This window comes from Notolepis coatsorum, assembly GCF_963971535.1.
Source record: "Notolepis coatsorum genome assembly, chromosome: 4".
In the NCBI taxonomy this organism is placed as follows: Eukaryota; Metazoa; Chordata; class Actinopteri; order Aulopiformes; family Paralepididae; genus Notolepis; species Notolepis coatsorum.
Window position 1 is genome coordinate 106,158,969 of NC_140168.1, and position 14,880 is coordinate 106,173,848.

General features: G+C 45.6%; 1 protein-coding gene across 1 annotated transcript in view; it reads right to left on the reverse strand.

Annotated features, from left to right (window-relative positions):
- LOC311226643 (Y+L amino acid transporter 1-like) overlaps positions 1–14,880 on the reverse strand; it is a gene marked incomplete at its 3' end in the record, with an annotated part of 136,088 nt that overhangs the window by 70,113 nt on the left and 51,095 nt on the right. Inside the window, exon 5 of the mRNA XM_084312060.1 lies at positions 9,139–9,281. Within this exon, the coding sequence (XP_084168186.1) occupies positions 9,139–9,281 (143 nt within the window). The remainder of the gene's footprint in view (positions 1–9,138; positions 9,282–14,880) is intronic.

Sequence of the window (14,880 nt, forward strand, 5' to 3'; positions counted from 1 at the left end):
GGTCTAGTATCCTCCATAGAGCTCCAGGAGACAGGTCTAGTATCCCCCATAGAGCTCCAGGAGACAGGTCTAGTATCCTCCATAGAGCTCCAGGAGACAGGTCTAGTATCCTCCATAGAGCTCCAGGAGAGACAGGTCTAGTATCCTCCATAGAGCTCCAGGAGACAGGTCTAGTATCCTCCATAGAGCTCCAGGAGACAGGTCTAGTATCCTCCATAGAGCTCCAGGAGACACAGGTCTAGTATCCTCCATAGAGCTCCAGGAGACAGGTCTAGTATCCCCCATAGAGCTCCAGGAGACAGGTCTAGTATCCTCCATAGAGCTCCAGGAGACAGGTCTAGTATCCCCCCATAGAGCTCCAGGAGACAGGTCTAGTATCCCCCATAGAGCTCCAGGAGACACAGGTCTAGTATCCCCCATAGAGCTCCAGGAGACAGGTCTAGTATCCTCCATAGAGCTCCAGGAGACACAGGTCTAGTATCCCCCATAGAGCTCCAGGAGACAGGTCTAGTATCCTCCATAGAGCTCCAGGAGACAGGTCTAGTATCCCCCCATAGAGCTCCAGGAGACAAGTCTAGTATCCCCCATAGAGCTCCAGGAGACAGGTCTAGTATCCTCCATAGAGCTCCAGGAGAGACAGGTCTAGTATCCTCCATAGAGCTCCAGGAGAGACAGGTCTAGTATCCTCCATAGAGCTCCAGGAGACAGGTCTAGTATCCCCCATAGAGCTCCAGGAGACAGGTCTAGTATCCCCCATAGAGCTCCAGGAGACAGGTCTAGTATCCCCCCATAGAGCTCCAGGAGACAGGTCTAGTATCCCCCATAGAGCTCCAGGAGACCGGTCTAGTATCCTCCATAGAGCTCCAGGAGACAGGTCTAGTATCCCCCCATAGAGCTCCAGGAGACACAGGTCTAGTATCCTCCATAGAGCTCCAGGAGAGACAGGTCTAGTATCCCCCATAGAGCTCCAGGAGAGACACAGGTCTAGAGGATGTGTCCGTCTCTAGTCATCGGCCGACTACATGTTTCAGTTTCCTCCCCCCTTCCGCCCCGTAGGCTCAGCAACAAGTATTCTCCCAGCTACTAGCTAGCAGGCCACCCTCTCATGAAGAAACATCCCCTCCACCTCCATCTTGCCAGGTGCATTGTGGGCTTAGCACCACCCCTAGACAATAGACCTCTCTCAAACCTTGCCCTCTTTTCTTGATCCTCCAATCACAACTGTCGCGGTAAGCGACAGTTGTGATTGGAGGATCAAGAAAAGAGGGCAGGGTTTGAGATAGGTCCATTGTGATTAATTTGAGAAATACGAACCCAGCAGGGCTTTTAATGTTCCCTCGAGCACAATGGTAACAGGTTCTGCTGTGAGGCCCTTCTCAGGTTCAAGTGAGGCCCTTCCCTTCTCAGGTTCAAGTGTGGAAACGGGTTCCGCCTGTGAGACTAGGTGATTAAAATTCCAGCTCAAGACGTCCTACGGGCTCACGAGCATTCCTCTACTTTAAGGACGTGTACGCACAGCAGGGTTCGAAATTAACGGGGGCTTGGGGCATAATGCCCTTGAAAATGGACAAAATGCCCTCGAAAATCAGTTAAGGGGGGCACTTAATGCCCCCGACAGTTTACTAATTATATATATATATTTATCCGGTAATGGAGCGTCTGTGAGAGTACGGTTCAGATGACGCGCAAATAAAAAAAATTCATTTGGCGGAGCCAGTGTTCTGCACTGGCTGCAGGCAGCAGCAGCCAGCTGCCAGGTGCTAGTCAGTTTGTGTAAAAATGGCACGCACAATATAAATCAATCTTCATTACGACTTTAAAAACATAGCCATTAACATTACATAGGCCTACACACATCTTGCCATAGCGTTAGGAGTTTGTAAACACAACGCACGTTTTAACTATGGTAGCCCGACGCAGCCCGCAAGCTAATACTGTAGTCAATGAAATGTCACCGTAGCTACTAGCTACTGTAGCAGAGGAGGAAATGGGAGTCTGAGAGGCGGGGTGTTTAAAGACAATGATAGGCGTTTATTCAACATCCAAGAAGGCTAACATACAACTGTGTTTTACTAACTCCAACCGTGACTATTGCCGCTTTCCCACTGCATGCCATCACCTCCTAACGTTACCGGAGCTACCGGAGCTGATAATAACATTGCCTGAGCTGGCGGTCCGTGACGCTAAAATGTCCGTGGGGACCCGGCGCCAACCCATAGATAGTTCCAACTCACCGAATTACGTAATCCACCACAGTTGCACTCAATATTTAAATAATGTTAGTCTAAATAAATGTAGACAGAAACATAATAATTTCAAGCAGAAAACGAATCTTTCCATTAAGAACTGACAATCAGGGAATTTAAACATGGTTGACATTGTTTTTGTGTGTTTATATTAAAGAAAGGAAAGTCTAGTGCTGGCTGAGCATATTGTTTGTTTGCACTAAGTTAATACTTTGACAAATGTAGCCTATATTTTTCAGTCAGTTCGGTCTTTGTGTGCCAAACATTATTTAAGGCTGTAAACACTGTAAACCTTTTATTTTATTTTTAATAAATGAGAAGCATGTTTAGATTTGAGTGTTACATTTTTTTTAATAAAAATTAACATATATCGAACTGAAAACCGTGACCCCAAAATCGTGATACGAACCAAACCGTCCCATTTTGTGAACCGTCCCACCCCTACCGTTTATCATAAAAATTCAGTGCCCACGAAATACAAAAAAAGCCCCCGAAAATCAATTAAGGGGGGCAAAAAAAGCCCTTGAAAAAAAATGTTAATTTCTAACCCTGACGTACAGTAATCCCATGTTTCCTCTGCTTTAACACATTGACCGCCGGGCATTGTGCCCATCTCATACCCCTCTCTGCCACCGTTAAAAGCCTATGGAGATGTTTACCTTTGCAGGGCTATAACTTTTTAAATTGTATTGCTATATTGACATTACTATGGCCCATTCAACATCGATTATCTATCGTTCAGGATGGGGGAACGTTATACTTTTTCATTCATACATTGTTGTGTTAATACCGTCTAGAACAGGGGTGGCCAACCAGTCAGAGACTAAGAGCCACAAAAATTACTGTGGTACCACAAAGAGCCACACCATATACCAGCGTTTCTCAACCTTTTTTTTCAGTCACGGCACCCTTCCTGTGTTTATAGGTCTCACCCTCTGGCCTCTGAAGTTGCTAATGTCTTTTTTATTTGGGCCTCACAGGGTTAAAAGTACCCTGTGAGACCCACGGTTGCAAAATTACAAAATCACTTTTAGCCAAACATTTTTTTTAATTTTTTTTTATGCCCGCACATTGACATAGTTATAGGCCCCGACGCATGATAGAATATCAATTGCCGTTTCTTTCCCATACACGCTATATTAAAAAATGTAAATGTATATGGTCGGTATACATTATGCTTCATCATGCGTGGAGGAAAGGGGGGGCGAGGGTCGTCTATAATTCCTTGATCATCAGTAACGGCTTTATGTAGGTTGGGTGGATATATTGATCAGACCGATTACAAACAAGGAAACGCACTGAAAATAACATTATATTCCCCTTACCGTGGGCCGATGAGACTGGCGGTGAAAGATCCCAATTATACGACGCCGATCGCCTACGCCGAAATCATATTGATAATTAAGTTTAGAAAGCGATCCATATGTACTATAGTGTCTGTCGGGAGTCCCGTAGCGAGATGTGACTGCCGGAGGAATTTCCTCGATGCACCGATGGCACTTCCGGGTTTTGCGAGAGTGTAACTCGCCAGACCATCCACCAGGCGGCGGTATTGAGCCGTTGCAGTCACATCTAGGGTCCAGCTAGGGCATCGGGGGTTGGGTGGATGAATTATGAAGGCCATGGCGAAAAAATGAAATATTGATCTCAAAAACGCTGTACAGCGATCTTGGCAGACAACGCATGGCGGGCAATAACGCTGAAAATCGATTTTGGCGACCAATGTGTTAAGGATGTGTACGTACAGTAGGGGTGTAACGATGCATCGATTAATAAAAATGCATCGATTCTAATGTGACGATTCAACTGCATCGATTTGAAAATGTTAGAATCGATTATAATCGAAATTAATAATAATTTTTATTCACTTTTGTTTGTATTGTTTTTTTGACCTATAGTCCATTCATGCTGAGTGAATCAGTTCCCCCAGCCACATTTGTGTATTCAAATTATTTTGGGGAATTAACCGATAGAAAATGTATCGAATCGAATCGTGGTCAAACGAAGAGATTTCATGATGCATTGAATCGTTGCCTGAATAATCGTAATCGAAATTAATCGTTGTGAGGTCGCATTGTTACACCCCTAACTTACAGTAATCCCATGTTTCCGCTCTACTTTAAAGGAACACGCCAACTTTTTGGGAAATTTGCTTATTTTCCATCGACCCTGGAGTTAGACAATCGGATACCCTTTTCTCCTCTGTGCGTGCATTACATGAACATGAACATATCAGCCCAGTGTTGGCCTCGCTCCACTGGCTGCCTGTCCGCTTTAGGATCGATTTTAAATTAGCCCTAAATGTTTTTAAATCACTAAATGGCACGGCTCCTCCCTATCTGTCCGAGCTCCTGCACCGCCACACCCCCCACCGATCCCTCAGATCAGCTGCTATTGGTGGTGCCTAGAACTAGGCTCAAAACTAGGGGAGACAGAGCCTTCTCCACCGCAGCGCCTAGACTGTGGAACAGCCTCCCCCTCAGCGTACGGGCCGCCCAGACCGCGCAGGCTTTTAAATCACTTTTAAAAACCTACCTGTTCTCCTTGGCCTTCCCCCCCACTTAATCACCACTAGACCCCTGGCCCTTCTATCCTCTTTGTTTTACTGTGTCCTACCAGTTTTTATTGCTTTCATTGCTTTACTATGTTTTTAATCTTATATCTTGCATCACATTATTTTGTTTGTATTACTTTCATTGCTTTATTATGTTTTTAATCTTATATCTTGCATCACATTATTTTGTTTGTATTACTTTCATTGCTTTATTATGTTTTTAATCTTATATCTTGCATCACATTATTTTGTTTGTATTACTTTCATTGCTTTATTATGTTTTTAATCTTATATCTTGCATCACATTATTTTGTTTTTATCAACTTGCCTGTGAAGCACTTTGGTGCCAGCTGCCGCTGCCTGGAAATGTGCTATATAAATAAAATTGACTCGACTTGATTAGGCTTAGGGAACAGCCGTACGTTAGCCTAGCTTAGCGTCATTCACTGGAAGTAGGTGTGCCACTGTAGCCTAGTTCCCAACAGTCACGAAATACACTCCAAATACAACTCCAAAACCTTCCTGTAAACATGTTGTGACCTGTGTATTTACCACATGGATTTCTTTTTGTTGCCATTTTCGTTTTCCAAGCAGATATACTCTGAACTATTTTTAGCCGAACCACTGCTGCCTGGGTGCACTGATGTCATCACCTCAAAACCCCCGTTTTTCAAAAACCAACAGGGCTTTTTTTTTTTTTTTTTTTTTATCTTTCTTCCCCTCCTTTTTCCCGATTTTTCTCCCATCCCACCCTTCCTGGTTGTTGCGTACTTTCCCCTACTGTTGGTCCGGGAGACCGGAGACTGTCACATGCTTTCCTCCGACGCATGTGCAGCCTGGGGCAGGCCAACCTGGCCGCGCAGGTTCTCACCGGGGAGAGTGTAGCGTGTGGGAGGCCACACTATCTCTCCTCAGTTCCAACCCTCGCTGAGCAGGCGCCCCGACCGAACTGTAGGGGTCGCTGTCCACAACGCCCAGGACCCACCCTTCAGCTTTCCCACCCCCTGATACAGCCAATTGTATCAGTGTGAGAGGCCAGCTAAGCTGATAGCAACGCCGGGAGCTGGATTCGAACAGGCGAATCCTAGTGTCTCCCGGTGTTGGTGACGAACGTAATCTCCGTGCGCCACCTGCCCCCCTCCAACAGGTCTTTTGAGGTGATGAACAATTTAAAACCAAGCATGAGTCGATCAGAGCTTCCGACGCGACGGTATGGTAACTTCAGATACTTATCTATTTTTGTCTAGCACAGTCCCTGGAGCGGAACAGAAAGAAGCATTTTGTATAAAAGTATTCTGTACTTTTCTGTATGACAACTAATAAAGAAACTTGAACTTTTCCGTGACCATCCGCGGATTCCCGGAGGTATTATGTGGTGCACACACACACACAAACACACAAACAGAAAGGGGGAAAGGGGGAATTTGCGTAATTCATAATGTACTACAGTAGGGCTGGGCGATATGACGATATTATATAAATATCGGGTACAGTTCATTAACGATACACTTTTTAAACGTATCGTGGATATCGTGATGTTTTGCCCAAGAGGCTTGTGTTGCGTCAATCTGGTCCACACGTTGACACTTTTGAACAGCGCCGCCCCACACACACACTACTGCATCAAAAGTTACTACTTATGATAACAAAGGCATTCGTTTTGTGGCATTGACGTTATATAGTTACACTTTCAATAACATCAGCGTATTTACATAGCAACGACCGAGGTCGACCTAGATATAGCAAGCATTAGCCGTTCATATCTCAGCCCGTGCTGACTCCGTTGTGCCCATTCTGCGGTCTGTTAATAACGTTTTCAATCAGACAGATGTATGGAAAGGCTTTTATTATAACATCCGTTGCAGTAAAATCATTATGCCTCCAGTCGTTTAGTCATTCTGCAGAGCTCAAAGCTAAACGTCGGCCGTGGCGAGCTACCGCTGCCATTGTTGTTTTCATTGAGCTCTCCAATGGCGGAAGTAAAAAATGACGCTTGCCGAATGACGCTTGCCGATTGGTGCTAAGAACAGCAGGGCGGGTGCAAGCGATGTGACGTAATTGGCAGACGCGACTGTCAATCAAAATGATTCTGTTTGCCGACTGAATGAATATAAACGTTATTAACAGATTGCAGCATAGGTACAATACAGTACAGCTCAATACAACAACAGTCAACAGTGGACTGGAGGATGCAGACCAGAGAAAGACTTTCGTCTCGTTTACATCAGGGTCCCCCATTTTCAATTCATCATATTTCATATCTAAATCATATAATATCTCATTGCTAAATATATGCAATATATAATCTAATAATCCAATAATCTAAATCTAATATAAAAATGCTAAATGCATGGGTATTTTATTTTGTCTTTAACTCTTTCAGTGCCACTCACGAGATTTCTCGTGTTTTTTTATAGGTGGTTGCTAGCCACTCACGAGATTTCTCGGAATTATTATTTTTTTTTTTTTTTTTGCGATCTGAAAAATTATTGCATCACCCGAGCCTACCCGAGTATAGCCGAGGGGCGCCGACGATCACTGTGGAAAAAAGCGCCCCCTGTCGTCTCCCAGATGACATAAGTGATTTTGGAATGGACTCAATGAAAATGAATGGGGAAAAAAATCCGGTACTCCACATTTTCCAGTTCACTGATCCAGCCGGGGTTACCACAGTTCATTCTGGAGCCTCAGATCCCCCCGGATCATAGAGATCTACTGTGTCGCGTTGGATCCATACACTTATCGATTTTTTCGAATGGTGATCAGGAATTGGAATATACCAGTTGGATACCATCTGATGTCAGGTAAGGACTCTGTGTTATCAGTGGTAGGATAATCGGAGTAAGTTTGATGAAGTTATAAGCTGTTTTGTGAAATGTCTTCTTTCGTTTTCATTGTAAAACTCCGAGAGGAAATCAACGAGGCGATTATCCTCGCGCGGCCGTAATGTGCGTGCACGTATAATATTGATCATCTAGCGTTTATTTGAAAACGATTCATAAAAAGGCCGACGAATATCAACGTTGTGGAATATTCCACTAAAAGACGATTTTCATAGAATGCTCCAGAATGGGCTGTTTTTTATATCAAAACGGGGGCTTTTCTAACTGCTCTGAAACGGCAACGACGCGATAAAAAAACAATCTGCCTTCACAGCACTGTCTGGAAAATAGTCTTTGATAATGCGATGGGCAGATTAGACACATAGCCATAATTTAAAACATAGATTAGGCGATATTAACGTTAACATTGGCGCGGATGGTGGCATTCAAGCGGTAAAATGGAAAACCAGGCATGGCATTTAAAGAGTTAATGTTAGCTTGCAAACTCAAATACTGTCTTGGTAAGCCTCATAATGAATTGTTTGGGGAAAAAAAGAAAAACATCGTGATGCGTATCGTGTATCGCCGAAAGGTCAGAAAATATCGTGATATCATATTTAGGCCATATCGCCCAGCCCTATACTACAGGCGTTTGAGAGTCTCCCGGACAATTTAAAACCAAGCCCTAGTCGATCAGAGCTTCCGACGCGGACCAACAAAGAAAGCCACTGGATCCATTGTCTGGAGATGGATTTGGAAGCTGTAGCACGTCTGTCCACGACACCCGAGAGTGAAAGTACTCAGCCCCTCCCCTACGACTCAAGTGTAGTTCTTTATACTGCATTAAGCCCCTCCCCTACGACTCAAGTGTAGTTCTTTAGACAGCTTTAAGCCCCTCCCCTACGACTCAAGTGTAGTTCTTTAGACAGCGTTAAGCCCCTCCCCTACGACTCAAGTGTAGTTCTTTAGACAGCGTTAAGCCCCTCCCCTACGACTCAAGTGTAGTTCTTTAGACAGCAAGGGAAATTATACAGCCAGACAAGTTAACAATAATTAACACATTTACAAGTCGTATTACATTTAGCAAATAAGGAACCAGATAGAGAACATTTCAAAGCACTAGAAATTGCTAATATCAAATTTCTTGACCCAATTCTGAATCGTGCAACATTTTCGGCATTTATGAAAAATCCTCTCCGCCGAGATGAGGACGTTTTGACACCTTTTCGAGCCTTTTGTTCTCCCGTGTACCTGAGCTCCGACCTGAGAGGGTTAACAGCTGAGCTCCGACCTGAGAGGGTTAACATGCAGCAGGTACCTATGATGATTGACGGCAGTGATGACCTATCACAGATCCTGGTGGTGTGTTAACAGCAGCAGGTACCTATGATGATTGACAGCAGTGATGACCTATCACAGAGCCTGGTGGTGTGTTAACAGCAGCAGGTACCTATGATGATTGACAGCAGTGATGACCTATCACAGAGCCTGGTGGTGTGTTAACAGAAGCAGGTACCTATGATGGCGGCAGCGATGAGGCGCACAGCGTCGTAGGGGGCGCGGCACGTGGGGTAGAAGGGCTGCACCAGGTAGTTGGAGAAGGTCAGGGCGATGACCGCCTGGCAGGCCGGCTCCACGATCATCAGCGACGTCCATAACCTGCCGGTCAACACATGGGTATCAGCGTTGAAATAAGAATAAATTATAATACAGTTTATTTGTATAGCGCTTTTCAATGGACCCAGAGACGGTGACAATAGGCAAAACAAAAGAACAGAGACATAGAACCACAGGGAAACAAGCGACAGTATGAATACACAAGAGCATAAAACCACCAGTAACACAAATGGCCGCTCGATATTCATCATCAGTAGTTGGTTTATCTCCGGTACAATTAAAGGAAGCACAGAGTAATCAAGTTTCAATTACCATTTTGGCTTCCCACGATCATAATATGGTAAATGGCTGCATTTATACAACGGCTTTTATCCAAAGCGCTTTACAATTTGTTCCTCACATTTGACCCGTTCGCTCACACATTCACACACCGACGGCGGAGGCGACCATGCGAGGTGCCGACCTGCTCATCAGGAGCAGTTAGGGCGGTTAAGTGTCTTGCTCAAGGACACTTCGACGCGCTGCCCGGGAATCGAACCGGGAACCTCCGGATTACCAGACGACTGCTCTACCTCCTGAGCCAAACAAAAGAATAGAGATAAAACTATTATCGAGCCGCATGCCGTGTTGCTGTCATTCGGTCTTGTGTTGTAAACGCAGCGCATCCTTCCTTCACAGCGCACCCTACCAGCGAAACCACGGCACATCTCATCTCATTTCCATGATGCCAGGTACCCAGGTGGGGGATCTCCCAGGCCTTTCTGTGTGGAGTTTGCATGTTCTCCCCGTGCTCATTCAAAATGACTTCAGGAAAATGGAATTAGAACGTTATTTCAGCTTTATCCCTCCTTGACCCTCCCTCCCTTTCACTCTCTCCCTCCCTCTCCCTTTCTCCCTCTCTATACCTCCCGCGTCTATATTTTCTACAACGGAGTTCGGCGATTTGCGAATCTGATTGGCCACTGACGTTTCTGGTCATGTGATATGTGCGCCCAATAGCGTGACGAGCTGTGTCTTTGCCCATTTCCGCGTCGAACAGCCTGCAAAGCACCTGGCGTTCTATCGCCTAACCCTAACCCTAACCTTAACCAACTTCGAAAGAGTGCCTAAGCTTAACCGTCGGAATCAGGGCAGGCGTTCTATCGCCATGCTCTAAGACAAACTCTAACCTTAACCGACTTCGAACGAGCGCCTAAGCCTAACCAGTGTAGAAACTTGCGGTCCCACGATTGGGCGTACATGTCACATGACCAGAAATGACACTGGCCAATCAGATTCGCAAATCGCCGAACTCCGTTGTGGAAAAATAACAGGCATACCTCCCTCTCCCTCTCCCTCCCCCCCTCCCTCTCTCTCTCCCTCCCTCTCCCATCTCCATTCTAAAGGCTGTCGGGTCATCTGACCCCGTTCCCGGCGGGAATTAGTGTAATTTTCTCCATGGCTGTGCTAGTGTTAATATAGGTCTTTCAGGTTCTAGAGCCGTTTCCCCGAAGCCTGTTTTTGGGCTTCGAACTTCGCCATGGTTTTTTCGAACAGACGTTCGATCCTTCGTTTTTAAATCATGCAAAAAATGTGGTCCTAAATGATTTTTCTGGTTCAGTACTGTAGAGTCTCGACTTTAGGCCCATAGCGCACATTTACGCATAACGTAGCGCATATGCCCATATTGCAGCGGTTATTAAAAGTAGTAGTACTTACTTACTGGTCACGGGAGGCTTCAATAACGTTTGGATGGTAATCCATTTTGTGAATACATTTGTTGAAACAACATCTTTGTTGGTGGACGGCTTCTGCTACCTTAACGTTAGCAAGCTAAACGTGCATAACATACCTGTGTAACGTTAAGTAACTTGTGTTCCGCTGGGAAAGTTCTGCATCACTGCATACACTTGGTTTAATCCAAACGTCCATTCGGAACTGTTGTGTTATGAAATAAGACTGGTGAGTGTGAGTTAGGGCTGGGCGATATGACCAAAAACGTTATCGCGATAAAATTATTTTCATATAATTCAATATCGATAATTATCGTCGATATAATGTCTGTCAAGTTTAATTAACTTATGCTGCTGCGAATGTCTCGAGTCGAGTTGATGTCGTCATCAAAATACTCTTCCGCCACAATATATTGAAACGACGTCCACTGTATACCCCACACTACTATAAACGTGGCCTCAGAATTCACGACACACACATACTCGGCACGTAAATATATAAAATAGCGCCGTGCAAGTTAGTTATCCTAGCCAGCCTGTTGTTTCTAAGCGGTGTATTCCATGACAATGTACTAAATATTACCCTAAAATACTCTCTTCGGCCCCAATATATTGAAACGACGTCCACTGTATACCCCACACTACTATAAACGTGGCCTCAGAATTCACGCCACACACATACTCGGCACGTAAATATATAAAATAGTGCCGTGCAAGCTAGTTATCCTAGCCAGCCTTGTTTACTACTAGACCTCTCTACCCAGAGGTGCACCGCGGGTCTCCTTCGCTCTCGGCCATCTCCTTCACTGATTGGTTGTTAGCGCGTGTGCTCATATCCAAGCTTGGAAAATCGATATATCGAAACTTTGCGACCACGTTTCATGTTTATTTCGAGGAAATAATTTATCGCGATAGTTATCGTTAACGTTTTATCGCCCAGCCCTAGTGTGAGTCACTCAACTCTCTCTCTTTGCATGATTGATTCATTTCCTGATAATGTATGAACCCTGACCCCTCCTCATCCCAACTAGTCTGTTGTCCTGTGTTCGCGCGTGCCTTTTGAATTATAGTAAACACAACATAATACTGTGATATTCCGATATACATCACATTCTGATATATTTGTTGTGTAAAATCAATTTAAATTTTCTTTACGTAAATTGACAAATAAAATAAATATGTAAGCGGAGGTTCGAACCGATTAATTAAGATTTGAATGCCAACGTAACAAATGAAGGTCAGAACGTTCGGGCTCAGGCCTATAAGGTTCCCCAACATGTTTCAGCCCTGTTCTCAAGCCTCTGTTTCAGTCCTGTTCTCAAGCTGCCTCTGTTTCAGTCCTGTTCTCAAGCTGCCTCTGTTTCAGTCCTGTTCTCAAGCTGCCTCCGTTTCAGTCCTGTTCTCAAGCTGCCTCTGTTTCAGTTCTGTTCTCAAGCCTCTGTTTCAGTCCTGTTCTCAAGCCTCTGTTTCAGTCCTGTTCTCAAGCTGCCTCTGTTTCAGTCCTGTTCTCAAGCCTCTGTTTCAGTCCTGTTCTCAAGCTGCCTCTGTTTCAGTCCTGTTCTCAAGCTGCCTCTGTTTCAGTCCTGTTCTCAAGCCTCTGTTTCAGTCCTGTTCTCAAGCCTCTGTTTCAGTCCTGTTCTCAAGCTGCCTCTGTTTCAGTCCTGTTCTCAAGCCTGTTTCAGTCCTGTTCTCAAGCTGCCTCTGTTTCAGTCCTGTTCTCAAGCTGCCTCTGTTTCAGTCCTGTTCTCAAGCTGCCTCTGTTTCAGTCCTGTTCTCAAGCTGCCTCTGTTTCAGTCCTGTTCTCAAGCTGCCTCTGTTTCAGTCCTGTTCTCAAGCTGCCTCTGTTTCAGTCCTGTTCTCAAGCTGCCTCTGTTTCAGTCCTGTTCTCAAGCTGCCTGTTTCAGTCCTGTTCTCAAGCTGCCTCTGTTTCAGTCCTGTTCTCAAGCTGCCTCTGTTTCAGTCCTGTTCTCAAGCTGCCTCTGTTTCAGTCCTGTTCTCAAGCTGCCTCTGTTTCAGTCCTGTTCTCAAGCTGCCTCTGTTTCAGTCCTGTTCTCAAGCTGCCTCTGTTTCAGTCCTGTTCTCAAGCCTCTGTTTCAGTCCTGTTCTCAAGCTGCCTCTGTTTCAGTCCTGTTCTCAAGCCTCTGTTTCAGTCCTGTTCTCAAGCCTCTGTTTCAGTCCTGTTCTCAAGCTGCCTCTGTTTCAGTCCTGTTCTCAAGCTGCCTCTGTTTCAGTCCTGTTCTCAAGCTGCCCCCGTTTCAGTCCTGTTCTCAAGCCTCTGTTTCAGTCCTGTTCTCAAGCTGCCTCTGTTTCAGTCCTGTTCTCAAGCTGCCCCCGTTTCAGTCCTGTTCTCAAGCCTCTGTTTCAGTCCTGTTCTCAAGCCTCTGTTTCAGTCCTGTTCTCAAGCTGCCTCTGTTTCAGTCCTGTTCTCAAGCTGCCTCTGTTTCAGTCCTGTTCTCAAGCCTCTGTTTCAGTCCTGTTCTCAAGCCTCTGTTTCAGACCTGTTCTCAAGCTGCCTCTGTTTCAGTCCTGTTCTCAAGCTGCCTCTGTTTCAGTCCTGTTCTCAAGCTGCCTCTGTTTCAGTCCTGTTCTCAAGCTGCCTCTGTTTCAGTCCTGTTCTCAAGCTGCCTCTGTTTCAGTCCTGTTCTCAAGCGGCCTCTGTTTCAGTCCTGTTCTCAAGCGGCCTCTGTTTCAGTCCTGTTCTCAAGCCTCTGTTTCAGTCCTGTTCTCAAGCTGCCTCTGTTTCAGTCCTGTTCTCAAGCTGCCTCTGTTTCAGTCCTGTTCTCAAGCTGCCTCTGTTTCAGTCCTGTTCTCAAGCTGCCTCTGTTTCAGTCCTGTTCTCAAGCTGCCTCTGTTTCAGTCCTGTTCTCAAGCTGCCTCTGTTTCAGTCCTGTTCTCAAGCTGCCTCTGTTTCAGTCCTGTTCTCAAGCCGCTGTTTCAGTCCTGTTCTCAAGCCTCTGTTTCAGTCCTGTTCTCAAGCTGCCTCTGTTTCAGTCCTGTTCTCAAGCTGCCTCTGTTTCAGTCCTGTTCTCAAGCCTCTGTTTCAGTCCTGTTCTCAAGCTGCCTCTGTTTCAGTCCTGTTCTCAAGCCTGTTTCAGTCCTGTTCTCAAGCTGCCTCTGTTTCAGTCCTGTTCTCAAGCTGCCTCTGTTTCAGTCCTGTTCTCATGCTGCCTCTGTTTCAGTCCTGTTCTCAAGCTGCCTCTGTTTCAGTCCTGTTCTCATGCTGCCTCTGTTTCAGTCCTGTTCTCAAGCTGCCTCTGTTTCAGTCCTGTTCTCAAGCTGCCTCTGTTTCAGTCCTGTTCTCAAGCTGCCTCTGTTTCAGTCCTGTTCTCAAGCTGCCTCTGTTTCAGTCCTGTTCTCATGCTGCCTCTGTTTCAGTCCTGTTCTCATGCTGCCTCTGTTTCAGTCCTGTTCTCATGCTGCCTCTGTTTCAGTCCTGTTCTCAAGCTGCCTCTGTTTCGGTCCTGTTCTCAAGCTGCCTCTGTTTCAGTCCTGTTCTCAAGCTGCCTCTGTTTCAGTCCTGTTCTCAAGCTGCCTCTGTTTCAGTCCTGTTCTCAAGCCTGTTTCAGTCCTGTTCTCAAGCCTGTTTCAGTCCTGTTCTCAAGCTGCCTCTGTTTCAGTCCTGTTCTCAAACTGCCTCTGTTTCAGTCTTGTTCTCAAGCTGCCTCTGTTTCAGTCCTGTTCTCAAGCTGCCTCTGTTTCAGTCTTGTTCTCAAGCTGCCTCTGTTTCAGTCCTGTTCTCAAGCTGCCTCTGTTTCAGTCCTGTTCTCAAGCCTCTGTTTCAGTCCTGTTCTCAAGCTGCCTCTGTTTCAGTCCTGTTCTCAAGCCTCTGTTTCAGTCCTGTTCTCAAGCCTCTGTTTTAGTCCTGTTCTCAAGCTGCCTCTGTTTCAGTCCTGTTCTCAAGCTGCCTCTGTTTCAGTCCTGTTCTCAAG